General features: G+C 37.7%; 1 protein-coding gene across 3 annotated transcripts in view; it reads left to right on the forward strand.

Annotated features, from left to right (window-relative positions):
* The window catches only part of gabrb2a (gamma-aminobutyric acid type A receptor subunit beta2a), a 57,079-nt gene extending 40,892 nt beyond the window's left edge, over nt 1-16,187 (forward strand). The window contains exons 6-11 of one of the 3 annotated variants that reach the window (XR_009649543.1): nt 4,369-4,506; nt 4,763-4,915; nt 11,050-11,294; nt 11,846-11,986; nt 14,350-15,637; nt 15,797-16,187. Coding sequence is in view for 2 of the 3 variants with exons in the window: in XM_060887408.1 (XP_060743391.1) it covers nt 4,369-4,506; nt 4,763-4,915; nt 11,050-11,294; nt 11,846-11,986; nt 14,350-14,682 (1,010 nt within the window). In the remaining variant the exon portion in view is untranslated. Of the gene's footprint in view, nt 1-4,368; nt 4,507-4,762; nt 4,916-11,049; nt 11,295-11,845; nt 11,987-14,349 lie in introns of all 3 variants that reach the window. The other 2 variants (XM_060887408.1, XM_060887409.1) reach the window with 2 other exon arrangements.
* The last annotated feature ends 249 nt before the right edge of the window (nt 16,188-16,436 follow it).

The raw sequence follows: 16,436 nt of genomic DNA on the forward strand, positions 1-16,436 counted from the left end.
TATAGTTTAGATAGTTTTACCATCAACCTAAAACTGGACCAACCTTTTTTTAATATGCACATCAAACAGGGAAAAAAGTTCTAGTTTTATTTGTATAGCAATTTATCAAAGTACATCGCCTTAAAACAACTTTACAGAAATAGAAAAATTCTGAGGAAAAATTTTTGTAATTATTAAAAATGAAATATGTTTCAAATTTTATTTATATTTATCTCTAATGAGCAAACCTGAGCCAATGGTGGCAATGAAAACCTCCCTATGAGGAAGAAACCATGATCGTAGAGATTAAGGTTGGATATTGGCCTATAGTTAGACAGCTGACGAGGTCAAGGCTGTGTTTTTTAATTAGAGTTTCTAGTTTGAAAGATTTATGAACATAGCCAGTATGATGGGAAGAATAATTATTAGCATTGGTTTGTTTAATGAAACAGGACAAAGAGGTGTCATTTTAAAACCCAAAATTATTAGTTATTTTGCTTATACATAATGTCAATTGAAATATAATAACAACGTTAATAAAATGGCTTCTATAGCTGAAACGTCCTGGTGGAAAATGAATAAAATATTATTGTATGCAGCGAATAATGTGTCTTTATAGGAATTAATTAATTTCTTAGCATATTCCAGCTTTAGACATTGGGGTCAGAGAACAGGGTCAATATGATGCAGTGACCCTTATGCATAGAGAGTTAAGGGCCTTGCTCGGGGGCCCAGCAGTGGCAGCTTGGCAGTTCTGAGGCTTGAACCCCAACCTTCTGATTGTGGATGGCCTTCCACAGTGTTTCCATATTTCATTTGGCTCTAAGTGGGATGATTATAGAATAAAACTTTTATAAACATGAAAGAAAAGCAGCATCACTTTCTAAGAATATTACAGAAATGTTATTTTTTTCATCTTAAAGCCCAACTCTCTTATAAAACTCTCAAAGACTGAATTACTGAACATTCTGGTTTTGTTGTGACTCCTTAAACAATAGTTGTTTGTTAATAATGTATTGTAAAAATATATTAATACTAAAAATATTTCTTAATGAACTTAATTATTACTTAATTATTTCATTCCATTATTTTGACATTATTATTATTATTATTATTATTATTATTTTATTTAGTGTTTAAGATAACTTTATTGAATATAAATATATATATAGTTATATATATGTATAGTTAATATATAGTTAATATATAAAGTTATATATAAATTGAAGCTTATAATGCTTCAATTACAGGAAGTAATTGTTGTTTTAGTGGATTTCAGCTGACATCTAACTACTTCTAATGCTTCAGAGATCATTTAGAAATGTTAATGTATTAAAGGATCAGGTACTCAAAATCTACCGGACGTTCCATAATGGTCTTATCAGAAAATATTGAATTTAAATAACTGTATGTTATGGGATATTCTGTAAGTCAGAATAACACTTCAGCATTTTTTTCACATCTCGAGATATACTCTCTCTCCACTCAGAACTTACCCAAAGTTTCTCTCTCTCTCTCTCTCTCTCTCTCTCTCTCTCTCTCATTACTGTCTCTAGGAAACCTCCTTCAGTGTTTTCTTTCCAATTCTCTCACACATTTATATGCTGTATAGCAAACACATCTTTTTTCAAAAATTATTTTTTCCTTTCTGTCCTCATTTGTGGTCTGTCTATATGCGCAGTGCAGGATTGTACAATCCCGAGTCTGAACTGCATTGTGTAACGCTATCACATGCAGCCTAATGAGGCATGAATCTGGGCCTGGATGTTTTCCTGGGTAAACTTGACGCTTGATACATTTTTAATTGGAACAATTCGGAGCCCACTGAGGAGATGGATAGCTCCTCTTCACCTCCTATTCAGGCTTGCTCGTCTCTAAGGAGGAGCGAGAGGAGTGACGTGGTCTGCTGACAGAAATCAGTCAGTCGATTGACAGAGCCAGACTCGCTGGCACAGAGATAATGGATTTAATAGGATCTGAATGACCAGCCTTGAGCTTTCCTCTAGTTTACTCTCTCTCTTGCTCTCTCTCTCTCTCTCTCTCTCTCGCTCTCTCTCTCACGGACAGAACGATAATACGGATACACAATGTGTACACTCTGCAAATTGTCGTGCAGCCAAAGTGCTTTTGCTCTTATCATTTTTACACCCTCCCCACCTCCATTAAGGAGAATGAATAAGCTCTTCTTAGCCTTAAGAAAAGCTCATCTTTGTAAAGTTTGTTAAAAGCCACTACCTGCCTGCTAAGTGCGACCCACATGATGCCCTTAAATATGAAGACTCTGAAGCACAGCTTTAATTATTTATAACACTAAATAGGGCAGCGGTTCTCATTACGAGTCGCAGCAGCTACACACTGGCGCAGATGAAGCTGGAGCCTTTGCGTAGCTGGGAGAGAAACACTCTGCAAGATCACTTCCTCAACCATGTGTATGTGTGGTTTTGTAAACAAAATCTGTCCCCACATTATTTAATTACAGCCTGTCTTGAAATGTTGGCGTTATTGTTAATATTAATCACATTGGGACATTCAGATTGTCACATAAGACTGAACTGCTGGATTTTATGCAACAGCTATTCACATTGCTTCTCTCGTTATTGATGTGTATAGCCAGTGTTATTCTTTATTCTAACTACATCAATTTAACATACTGTGTGCTCACAAAAGAACTCTGTTCTCATACTCTTATACATTTCCTAGCATAATTATTCGCCCTTTGAACTTTTCCATATTTTGTAGAGCTACAACCTGCAACCGAAATGGGCTTAATTTTGAATATATGGCATGATTCTGCAATGGGTACAGATGAATGGGTACATCAAGTACATCAGAGGGACAGCCCATGTTGGATGTTTGGGGGACAAAGTTAGGGAGGCAAGATTAAGATGGTTTGGTCATGTTCAGAGGAGGGAAAGTGAGTATATTGGTAGGAGAATGTTGGACATGGAGCTGCCAGGCAGGAGGCAAAGAGGAAGGCCAAAGAGGAGGTATATGGATGTAATTAATGAGGATTTGAAGCTAGTGGGTGCAAGTGTTGAGGATGCAGGAGATAGGGATAGGTGGAGAGAGATGATTCGTGTCGACCCCTGAAGGGAAAAGCCGAAAGAAGAAGAAGAAGATTCTGCAAAATATTCCATTATATTGATGTTGGAGGGAAATGTATATATTTTTCAACATTATATGCATATCCAAACTGGAAACATATTGAGTGCACAATTATTCACCACTAAATTAGTTCAGGTACATAGAGTTTGCAGACATAATTAGTTGAATTGAATCCAATAATTGTGTCACATGAGCACAATATAAATACATCTGTTCCTCATAGGCTTCAGATCATCCATTCATGTTTCCATCATTAGGCATACTTCCTTATCGGAGTCTTCTCCTTCCTCTTTCGGCTTTTCCTGTTAGAGGTTGCCACAGCGAATCATCTGTTTCCACCTAACTCTATCCTCGGCATCCTCTACTTTCACACCAATTACCTTCATGTCCTCTTTTAACACATCCATATATCTCCTCTTTAGCCTTCCTCTTGACCTCTTACATGGCAGCTTCATCTCTAACATCCTTCTACCAATATAACCCCTTTCACTCCTGAGTACAAGTCCAAATCATCTCAATCTTGCCTCACTGACCCCAAAACAGACAACCTGAGCTGTACCTCTGATGTGCTCGTTCCTAATCCTGTCCATCCTCGTCACTTCTAAAGAGAGCCTCAACATCCTCAACTCTGCTACCTCCATCTCTTCCTCATGTCTTTTCCTCACTGCTACAGTCTACTGTACACCTTTCCTTTGAACTCCCTTATCCAGAGTGATGTATGTTTTTATACAACTGAGTGTTAAGGGCCTTACTAAGGGGCCCAGCAGTTGCAGCTTCGTGGACTTGGGAATAAATAAGATTAAAAAAAGTTCTGAAAACTTAGTTAGGCTTTAATTACAAAAATAATCCAAATCTTTTAACATCCTGTGGAGCACCATTAAATGCATTATTAAAAATGGAAAGAATATGGCACAACTGAGACCTCTGAGATTGCCTAGAGGAGGCCAACCACCAAAGGTCTGGCTAAAGTGGATTAGTCAGAGAAGCAAAGTTAACTCTGTACACCATGCTGCCACCATGTTAACTCTGTACACGATGCTTGACATGATGCTACCACCACCGTGCTTCACGTTATTTATGTTAAAATACTTAAATGCTAATTTTCTCATCTATATCCAAAATTTTTTGTAGGTTTTTGGTTACCTATAAATCCGCATTAGCTGTGCCAAAACTATGTGATAATGTTTCTCAGATAGGTGGTAAAGTCACAACCATCATTCCAGTAATCTTGATTTGTTCTAACTAGATTTTCCGATTAAATGTTCTCAACATCTGCTCTTCCAGATGGATACACCACAGATGATATTGAGTTTTACTGGAGAGGAGGAGATGGAGCCGTATCAGGAGTGGAGCGCATTGAGCTGCCCCAGTTCTCCATCGTGGACTACAAGCTCATCTCGAAGAACGTAGTGTTTTCCACAGGTACGTGTCTTCCCCAGGTACGTGATTGACTAATGAGTAGATAAGTGTGAGTTGTGACTAATAAGTGTCTTGACCATTGAGAATGTAAAAAAAAATTCTTATAATGCTAAGGTAACAAATTCATAGTAATGTTATGCATGTTTAGCTGTAGCTTTTTAAGTAACATCTTCAGAATAGTGGTTCAATGAAAGACATTTAATTGCACGTTATTTTCACGTTTGGCAACTTTAACTCAAAATATCTTTTTCATGATCAGGTTCATACCCACGTCTTTCGCTGAGCTTCAAGCTAAAGAGGAACATTGGCTACTTCATCCTGCAGACCTACATGCCATCCATCCTGATCACCATTCTGTCTTGGGTCTCCTTCTGGATCAATTACGATGCCTCTGCCGCCCGTGTAGCCCTAGGTAGGCTTTTGTTCTGCGGGCTTCAGGGAACGGTTATCGCAAAATACAATTTTCATGATGCTAACCTGGTGGCTTGTAGCTCCAATCCTAAGATAAGTTGAACATTGTGTAAATTTACTTTTAGGCCAAATTGTTCTTGAATATTGGATTTGTTGGCTGCTCAACTCATCCTCACGGCCCTGAGAGAATCCTGCTCTAATTAAGTGTTTTCGGTGCTTTTGGCTGATGGTGCACATACTGTAGAGAGTAGGATAAGATATTGTATCTTCAAGCGCATGGTGCAACATATACACAACCACATGAAATGTGTGCAGTGCAACAAGAAAAAAATGACTGTTTTAGACGAAAAGTTGTGTGACACACTTAAAAGATAGCACGGTATCCTCTAAACTACAGAGAAATTGAGCAGCATTATGATGATCCAGGTGATCTCTTTGTGACTGAATGGTGTGTTGATCCAATAAATTTAAGGGATTTCACTTTAGTTTTTAGACTCAAACCTCACCTTGTAAACGTCAGCCCTATTGTAGCCTAGTAGAAGAAGCCTTTATTTTGTCATATATACATTACACCACAGTGGAATTCTTTCTTTGTATATCCCAAATTTGGAGAATAGGGTCAGAGTGCAGGGCCAGCCATGATACAGCACCAGTGGAGAAGAGAGAGTTAAGGGCCTTGCTCAAGGGCCCAACAGTGGCAGATATGCAGTACAAGTTTACAAAGTTTTTTTTTACTATATAACTTTATCTAACTACTCTACTACCATTTAGTGCTGACGTTTCACTCCGACACACAGTCTAAACATTTAGCTGGAACAATTTGCACTAATTTTCTGATTGACTGACTGAATTGATTAGCGTGTTAGCTGGAAAACATGCATGCGTTGCAGGTTATGTTCTGTTCTTGTTCAAACAAAACAGTCCACTTAGAGCATCAAGTCGCGGACAAAACACAGGGACCGATTAACATCTCTGTTGTTAGCAAGTAGGAGGGAAAAAATCTGTCGTTTTTCATAAACCTAAATCTGCCAGATTAGGTTACGAATGAAAACCATGTTAGTAGATCATAATAAAGTAGCATGTTATAAAGTAAAGCTGAAGGCCTGTAAAGTCAGGTTTGTACTTGTTGGCTAACTGGGTTAGTGTGGACCTGGACTGAACTTTCCATTTACAGGAATATGATTCGATTTGATTTTGATACAGTGTGCCAAGATGTGATTATAAAACGATCCTTAATGTGCTCTAATGGATGTTGATTTTTAATTTTCATAACTTAATGGGGTTTTTTTTCCTGGAATGACCACTTGGTGCTTTAAAAACATTTTCATCTTTTGTGAAAAAAACACCGTTAGTTGTTTTTTATTGCATTTGACTATGAAGTCTTGTGCGTCTGTACAGAATCGTTTGAGACGAAATGCATCTAGTGAATGATTAGCTCTCACAGCATTATTTCTGGGATATTTTGACTTTATCGATGGTTCCAATGCACATTTGCTGAAGTGCACAGCATGCTTCCAGGCTTGTGGGTCAATTATATCATACTGTATCATCTGCCCCAAGCAAGAGGAAAGCTTTCTAATCATAAGGCCTGAGGGATTCCAGTAGACCACCAAAAGTCCAGTACAATATGTCTAATGTGCACTGGATGCACAAAGTATCCTCCAGTAGAAACCTTAGATGCTTTGTGATCAAGCCTTCTGGCCGCAAGCTTTCCCAAACTAAATTAGATGACGCCTGGGTTTGTGTGGGTGTAAAAAAAATTACCTGACTTCAATAAAGAAGCTTTCCAGCTTTAGCACATCCATCGTTGATTTGATCTTCTGCCTCTGATTATGCTGACAGAATGATCGCTGTATAGCTGTTTTGTGGATAGGAAGCGATTCACCATTTCTCCAGTCTGCACAAAGGGACATGTGAAGTGTTGATGTGTTCAACCTCTGTGTTTAGACTGTTCATAGTGAAACACAATCGCTGTAATAAACGTGTACGTCTTTTCTATTTCTTTCTCTGTTTCCCTGACTGTTGTTTTTCCGCTCTGTTTTTTTCCTACCCCATCTTTTGTTCTCTTTGTCTTATACATCTTTCATTCTTTGTCTACATTTCTCTAAAATGTACAGCATTTATAAGGTTTATCCACAATCGCATGTGTGCGTCGACAGTTTCATTTTACATAGAGATACTTAATATCTTGATCGCAACGGAGGAAATGTAACAAACATTTTTCACAATAAAATGACAGTACTTTAGTGTCTGTGCTTTAGTGAAGATTTGACTTCAATCTATACTCTCTATCTCTCTAAAAATCTATATTTGCTTTCTCTACATTTTTAAACGTCACTCCATTTTTCTAAAATCAATCCTAATGTGACTTTTTAGAGGGTATGTTTACATTTTTTGGTCATTTTTTTCATACTTACTGCTACTTAGAAAGAAATGTGTATTAATACTTGGTATTAATCAATCACAATATTGTATCGTTTATTTAGGTCTGTTTACATTTCCCCAGTATAGACAGTAGCCATGAAACTTGTCCTCATATGTATTTGTGTACTTGGTTCTTTAGAGCATTAGCTGTAGCTGAAGTGCTTCTGTGAAAAAGTCAAGTATGTTTCATTGTCCCACGTTGAGTCAGAATCCATCACTATCCAGGACAGATAAAGGGGCTATTATTTTAACTCACCTAGCATTGTGTATAGACATTTTTTTCTCTCGTAGCTAGTATTTGCTGGAGGGTTCTTTGCTGTTTTCTGCATTGTGACATTTGGCTAGCTTGGATTGGAAGAGTTATTATAATTCTAGCCAACGTTCAACAAGCTGTTGCTAATTTGCTTAGCTGATATTTTCCTACATTCCTTGGTTCCTTTTCTACTTCATAATGGCTGAAGAATTCAAACTATCTTTGACTTATGTGCTTTTATGTAAATAGAGTCTTTCAATAAATTTCCCAGCCCTGGTTTGAGGGATCTATATAAAAACAGGCAGTCGACGTGTCGTGACTAAAAGAGCCACTTGGCCGTGCACACTGTACTGTATGTCTGGAATACAGCCTGAGCTGCGTCTTGGAAAGAAAGAAGGATGCTCTGCAGACAGAGCTGCACATGGGAGCGTTTCCATGCCTTCCCTTAGACAGCCATGTTGTCACATAGTTGATTTATGGATTCATCTTATAGTGCTTTTGAGGATGATAAATGGTGACGTTATATAAGTATTAAGTTTGCCTGAAGTGAGGTTATTTAATATCTTGTAATAAGAAGCTCCTCTGTTCTCTAGGCTGCAGTATCGCTTAAGGTTTCTCATAACTGTAGAGTGGGATTGAATCCAGTACCACAGAGATGTTTGCCTACAGAGAGATTACACCATTTGGGCTTTGGCATAACTTTGTCTTGAATAAAAAAATGTTCCTGCATGAAGACAGCAAAAATAAATAACAACAAATAGGACACATTAGCGTTTAGAGTCATGGTTAAGAAATTCTATTGCTTTTTCTTGGATTAAGAATGTGGCACTGTTTTCACTATGCATCTCTATTTTTTGACGAAAATAAGCCAGAATTAAGATTGCTTTCATTGGTGCAGCTTGTATGCATTCACGGTGACTTTAGATGCAGAAAATAAAGCAAAATTGTGCTACAACTCGGTGGCTTAGTGGTTAGCACGTTTGCCTCACACCTCCAGGGTTGGGGGTTCGATTCCTGCCTCCGCCTTGTGTGTGTGGAGTTTGCATGTTCTCCCCGTGCCTCGGCAGTAATCAGCTGTATCAGCAGTAAAATATATAAAAGTCCCATTTTTGTAAAGCACCATAGATGTTCTCAATAAGACCCCTTTTTTTTTTTTTTACCACTGATTCTCCATTTTGTCTTGCTTGCTTCTCAACTTGATTAGCTGGAAGGTAAAAAAAAAAGCAATTTTCTGAAAAGATTTACTGAAACATTTTTCAACTTTATTCAAGCTTCACCGTGACCCGAATAATTGCCAGCGGCAGTGTTTATTAACAGCGGCTGTAATTCAACCACCTTGTAGCCACGTCCCTTTGGATTACATGCTAAACATGTGCTGGTGGTTGAAAAACAAAATGGCCTGTATAAAAGCATGATAAGCTTTCTTTGGCTGTCCTCTGTGGGAAAACCCTTACAGGTTCCATGTAGAACACGACAGTTGAGTGTTTTTCTATCAGCAATGGTCCTAAGTAGATCCATTTTAGGAGGCTAAGATCCAATGAACCCTTAAAGACCCTTAAAGTAAGAGTTTTCGTGACACTTTAAGTACATTGTAAATGCCTGACAGGGTCTAGATATTAAGAACAATGTTACCGATTATTTTCAGTTTGTGCTTCACACAAAGAGGTTCTTTAAGGGTTGTTAGTTTAGAAAAAACATTAATCTTGGAAGTGTTTCTAATAGGAAAACTCTTTGCCGTAGGGAAAACCCGAAAACTAACTGTGCTTTCCATGTCACTGTTCTACATTATATTGCCATTTGGGCTAGGTTTGATCTTCTGTCATATTTAATTGTTTTCTATACTTTCGGTTTACTGTGGGATGTGTAAGTTGTAAGTAAGCTGACGTTACCATTTCAGATGTTTATGCCACATCAATTTGTCAGCAAAAGCATTTATTTTGTTTTTTTATGCATTTTTTGTCCATTTACAGTTCCACTACTATTGAGAAATGTCCTGTTATCACTTACATTCTAAGAGCTACTGTATAAACAGATGTTCCCTCAGCAGCCTTCCTTTTTTCTTTCTATTGAAGTTCATAAAAATGCAGCTTGTCATGTTACAGAGAAAGTACAAAGCTTTCTATCATGAAAACGTACAGTACCTGAAAACGTAAAGGAACAGCTTAATTCTGATAGTTAGAGATACTTCAAAATATGGTAAACAAACATCTCATCATAGAAAACGTCACCGTATCAGCAGATACAAACATTCTTCTTAGCTGTTTGTGTGAAGAGTTCCCCACATAAGTCCACATAAGTTTGCATATAGAACTGTTATAGTGCTAAACGTCGTCTGACCGATCAGAATGGAGCGGTAGACAAAATAAAGCCATGTACTCTAATATACTCTACAGTGCCAGCAATCAGTTATACGATGTGTCGTTCACTATCACTGTGCTCAAGAGTTGTAGGAGGGAGTTTGTTTTTAAACTCCAAGCTGAAAAGCTTGCCAGCAAGCGCCAATAAACAAGTGTTATTGCACAGCAGGCAAGAAGTTATAATATTTGATAACACTGAAGAGAGTCCTAAATTTCCTGCGTACAGAGGTTCATTTTTAGGTTAACAAGCTTTCCAACAAGACACAAAGAGACTGTAGTAATTTGTTATACTGTGATTATAGTGATATGAATTTTTTATATTGGCACACTGCTGTATTACGCTGATTTTATGAACCGCCGTATTATATTGTGTTGCCATACTAGTGTCCTTGGTGTGTATTCTGCTGTTATCTTACTGTATGTGCAACAATATACTATTCAATAACATGCTGGCAGCTGATAGTGAAACAACCTCACAAACTCACAAATCCAGGGTCTTATGGTTGGTTCCTGGGAATTCCTCTAGGCATTACTGCTACTACTTAACGCTGTTCTTCTAATTCTTGTCACGCACCGATCCAAATTTAAAACATACCTTTAGATATGATGGGTTTCTTGATTGAGGTTTATTGTTTCGTTTTTCTTCTGGCTCAGGAATGAGCTCCGCCCCAAACAGTACAAGTGGAGTGAAGTGGAATAATGATGAAGGCTTGTCAATATGTTTATTGCGATTCTCCTCAGTGACCTCTAAACATTACAAGCCGTTCCTTTAATATCAGCACATGTCTAGTGCTGTACAATTAATCTTACTGAAGTGCCATACTGCTTTCCTTGAGTTACTTGCCCTAAATGTATTTAATCAGCCGAGACTTGTTTAGTTTAGTGTCTTTATTTTTTTCACTGGAATGACGAGGCTAATGATGCTAACAGTTAAACAAAGCCTATAGCCCCGAGTTTATCGTTGATGAAATTAAAATAAAGACACCCAGTTTTTCTTGGATCTTCTAGTATATCTGGCATAAGGGGAATTGTGTATCCTTTATCGCTTTACACTAGGAGTATTCAACAGATCGATGTTTCTGTGTACTGTTACAACTGCAGGTATCACCACGGTGCTGACCATGACCACCATTAACACCCACCTGAGAGAGACTCTTCCCAAGATCCCCTATGTGAAAGCTATAGACATGTACCTGATGGGCTGCTTCGTCTTTGTGTTCCTGGCACTGCTCGAGTACGCCTTCGTCAACTACATCTTCTTCGGTCAAGGCCCCCAGAGGCAGAAGAAGGCAGCTGAGAAAGCAGCCACCGCCAACAACGAGAAACTCCGACCTGATCCGAATAAGGTAGCGTGCGTTCAGATGCCTGCAGAGGAAAACGCGGATTGTTAGGGTTTGGCCATCCGCAGATGTTCCTCTGCAGTGGCTGGTTTGTTATTTTGAGGGTTATGTGTTGTGACTCGTAGCTGTGCCCTTTTCAGGATCAATGGTCTTTAGATTTTGCTACAACTCTGGAAATTCATCTTTTTCCCCCCAGCGGCATAGGCTTACTGATCAACCACATCTAATGGATACTCAGTCACCAAGGGTCGTTTTTGTTTTTTTGTTTTTTACACTCTGGCCGAGCAGAGCTCAGCTTTTGATAGTAATAAGCGTTGACCTTGCCGTTTCACAGGGTAAGAGTCATCTCTCAGCTGAGGGCTGGCAGGGCGTCAAGCTGCTCGCTTCATAATCTTATTGAGCTGAATGAGCTAGATCTGCCAAAATCCTTCTCTCTTTGTCCCCCTTTTCTCTCTCTCTCTCTCTCTCTCTCTCTCTCTCTCTCTCTCTCACTCTCTCTTTGAGTGTCACGAGCTTCTATTTCCCGAAGTAACAGTGCTGATTTTGTGTACTTGCAGTGGATGGTGGGAAATGTAGTTCAGAGAGACGATGCTCTGTATGCCAGAATGAAACAGAGGGAAATTGACGTGTATGACTCGATGTGGGATCCGATCTTTGCCGACGATGCTGCATTAGGACTAGGCGAGCAGAGACTTAAGGTACTGCCCTCTCGAATCAGAAATAAAAAAAAAACCTGGATCTGCATCGATTATATACGCAATTAGAATTAACAATGACACGGATATTCCAACCACCTGAGTTTTTTTTTGTAATTCATCGATTTTAGTTGGCTTAGAATAGTGATGATCATCATTTCCACCACTTCCACTCCCCTTTTTTTCATTTGATTTGCTGTTTGCACCTGAAGCTCTTTCCCAGTACGCATGAGTTTTACCATTCGTCCACTACAAACTTTTTTGTTTTGAACGGATGCTTAAGTGTTGAGAAGCAATAAATAGTTACCTAATTAGATTTCTGAACTGTTATCATCTCCCGGTGCAGGGAAACTGATCTTGGTGGGGAAAATGGAGAATGTATACGGAATATCATAACTATGGAATGATATTTGTGCCATTAGGATCTGGATTTCGGTCATGCTATATTAAGTTTCATTTCAGTTATTCAAATGCCTCCGATTTCTTGTGGTGCTTTTTCAAATTATTTTTAAAACAACTGAAACATTCTCTAAAACTCTAGATTTGTTTGGCCTAACAGCATAACACCATAGTTCAGAAGGTTAATATATACAAAAATAGATAGCAAGAGAGAGAGAGAGAGAGAGAGAGAGAGAATCCAGATTTTGATGGTACAACTCATTTCAAATTATGATTTAAAAAAAGATTTTTTAAAATTGAATTTCAGGTTCCAGTTTCAAAATGTGACGGACATTTATAAAACCAACCAAAACAAACAAAAAAAAACAAATAAACAAACATAATAATAATCAGATTGACAAAATTCAAATCCCAATATTACAAATATTAAATTATTGCCCAAATATTGTAACCTTAACGCACTTTGCCCTTTATCTGGAATATGGACTGACCTGCATCGACGTACAGACGGTTTGTTGACGTTTTTCCAGTTTTCGGATTCAGGCTTTTTGGCCGTCCTCAAAAACTCTCTGAATTTTTCAACAATTACGTGAATTGTGCATTTGTTACAAAAATTTGTCAGTTTTAGCAGTTTGATCCGTTTTAAATCAGCATGACAAAGACACCTTGACAAAATGAGTTAAAAAATAAAAGGACAATGTGTTTTTTTTGGGGTTAGTCAGTTTGGTGGTTAAATCAGTCGTCATTTTACAACAAAGACTAACACCCACGTTAGGAAAAGAGAGGAGCAGCGCGGTTGCTTTTCTCCTCAGTAAACAGAAGGAGTGAAACACAAGAATAGCAGGAGCATCTAGAGGAGCACAATCTCATCTTCTACTCGTTTTTTCCAGCCTCTTCCTCTCTTCATTTCAGCAGCCTTTTCCCTCACCGCTCTTCTGGACCTTTGTCTTCATGAGTTCTCCTTTTCCTTTGCATTTGTTTGCCTGATTATTTCAATTTGCAGACAGAATTTTAACCATTATGTGGTTGAAATTCGGAAATGGCTATACATATTTGACATTTTGCTATTGATTAAACAAGTAGTAATTGTATGTTTTGAATTGTGAAAGAGAATTTTAATCTAAGCACTGTGATCAGGATGTTACTTATATTAAAAGGCAAAATGCAGAAACTACAGTTTGGGTCAATAGTGAGGCATGAGTGAGGCAAATGTTTTGGGCATTTCACTTTGGCTTTTAATAATGTGACATGTTTAAACCTTCTCTGTCTGAACATGGTCCAAATGTGGTTTACAGCTTCTGGAAGGATATTTATGCTCCTAACATTTAAATTTCGATATCGAAATCCGAATTTTAATGCTTTATGTAGAAATTTTCTAGCATGGAAATATTTAATATTTGTATTTCATGATGTAACCCATCTTCAAATTTTAAATAAAACTCTAGAATTCTAGAAACCAACTTTAGAAATTTAAATTAAACAAAAATTTTGAAATTTGTTTCAAAAACAGCATTTTTGAAACAGCGTTTGATGTAATGCTACCTCAGTGCATTCAAAGAGAAGCTGTATTCTGTTTTTGCCATTTCAGCCAGTCGAGAAATTACCACCTTCCAACGTCTGATTTTACAATTGGGTCTGATGTAATTGATTTAATTCAACTAAATAATTGATATACAATGTCAAAATAAAACATAGATGTTTTGATTCCAAACCTGATGTCATAAATATCAATCCATTTTTTTGTTTCAGTGGTAACATAGTTACTGCAGTTTGCCTGTGTAGAGCAGAATAATACAAGAGCTTTGCTTCCATGCTAATCACGACATTTCCATAACACTTAGTGTAGCTTCATGTAGTTTTCAAATGTTTTTTAATTTTGTTTTAGCTCTGAAAAATGATCTCTTCATAAAGGTCAGGAAAATGTTCCATAAGACAGGTGTAATCAGGAAGTCAATACTTTTCTACAGATGAATCCGGATGATATCCGGCTGACCACAGTGGAGATGAAGAACGAGATAGGTCCAGGTGATCTCTCCCGTGGTCTTGGAGACCCACGAGGTGCCATGCTGGCGTATGACAGCTCCACGCTGCAGTATCGACGGGCAGCTCTGGCACGCCACAACTACGGCACCGGTGCGCTGGAGAAGAAGAAGAGCCGTCTACGCCGACGTGCTTCGCAGCTCAAGGTCAACATCCCTGATCTGTCTGATGTCAACTCCATCGACAAGTGGTCCAGGATGGTCTTTCCAACTGTCTTTTCATTCTTTAATGTGGTCTACTGGCTCTACTATGTTCATTAAAAAGGGCCCAGGAGAGGATAAAGTACAAAAACATTCAAAAGATAAAATATATAAAACACTGAGTTCCTTTTGTTTTTGGAAAAAAAATAGATTTTATGGAGGTAAAGGAGTCAGGATTGGCTCCTTTTTGTTCTGAGAACACCATAATGACTGACAAAGACAAATACACTAACATAAACGAGACTGAAAGTTGCAGAGTTTTAATAGATCATGTTTATTGTCATTCGTAACTTACTCTGTGGACAAATATTTATGCTTGTGTTTGCATATATTTTAAAGTTGTTTTTTTTCCTGCTGAATACATCTATTTACTTTGTAGCCAATGCTATGTGTATCCAGAAAAGTTTTAGAATTTTCATTTTTTTTTTCCAAGGGCTCATCCATCAAAGCCCATTTTTTCCCCGTATAGTTAAACTCTTAGACATCTTTTAAAAGCATGCTTGGGTTTATTTTTTCGTCTACATCTCTGACTGTGAGATGAAGCACAATGCATTTTCATTTCAAATAGTTAAAGATCCTTCTGTTGTTAAAAAAAAACATGTTTGATTTGGTGCAACACAGGGCACCGAGTCTCTAAAAGGAAAACAGGGTAAACACACACCAGGTAACTTCATCATTATGTTGCCGTTGTTATTGGGGCAGATGTGGATGGGTCTATGGGGGGCACTCTTTCCTATCAACATAACAGACTTTCTTCGCCCCTCCTATGGTGGGGACTCTGAACTTTCAAGGGCGATCGACTGGGATTTGAGCAAACATCAGTAGTGTGGATTGTTTTGTTCCCCATGGCTGGACATATTGAAGATTCTCATCATCCTCTTAATTCGACAAACTTTTGTCTGGCTTTGTTCCAGACCCAAGTCATCAAAAACATCACACACTCCTTATCTCTATTCACATGGGAGTGGGACATTAAGGCTGACTGACATCTCTCTGACATGATATAATGAACAAGGTGAGTTCCATAAAAGATATAATTATAATCCATTAACATTACCAATAGATTTAAGTTAAAAAAGAACTTATAGATGCTATTAAATCATGTTAAAAGGAGTTTTATATAATTCATAGTTATAATATTAGGTGTTAATGTTACAAATCATTATTTACGCAGGTATATTTTGGTGTATTAGCTTTCTTATTATAAAAGATCTCTACTGGGATGCGGAGAAACATAATCTAAAGGAAGAAAACAGATTGAATCTTTCTCAAGGCCTTCACATGTGGAACTGATGGTACGGACAGAACAGAGAGTATGAACGAAATATTGTTTTGAAGTCAACTTTTCAGAACAGGGAAGTATCTGGAAAGTGCAATCAAGGCATCTTGTAAGGTGATTTTGTATCAAATCCTGTACATTATAATGATATTTCATAATGATCTGTAAATATATATTGTGTAATGACTGTCAAGAATAACGATATGTATCTAAATTAAATTATTAAAGCTGAATTAAGCTTTTCTTTTCGAGACATGTGTGGAAGAAAGCAGGATGTAATTGCTAGAGTGGAAAAAGAAACAGAAAAAAATAAATATGCTGAACTGAAGTACGGCTGTTGAGTGAAAATGTGCGGCAATTAAAAGTGGAACGCTGTGGTCCCAAAATATAGTTAAGTGAAAACTCAAAAATATCCATACATAAATCTATTCAAGGATTAAATATAGTAGCAAATAACTTTAGTGTGTGGTGAGCAAGTGAAAGAGTCGGTGGAAGAAGAAAGAGAAAAATAGGGGTCTTAGAATGCTGAGATGTT

Source organism: Tachysurus vachellii, chromosome 14, assembly GCF_030014155.1.
Source record: "Tachysurus vachellii isolate PV-2020 chromosome 14, HZAU_Pvac_v1, whole genome shotgun sequence".
In the NCBI taxonomy this organism is placed as follows: Eukaryota; Metazoa; Chordata; class Actinopteri; order Siluriformes; family Bagridae; genus Tachysurus; species Tachysurus vachellii.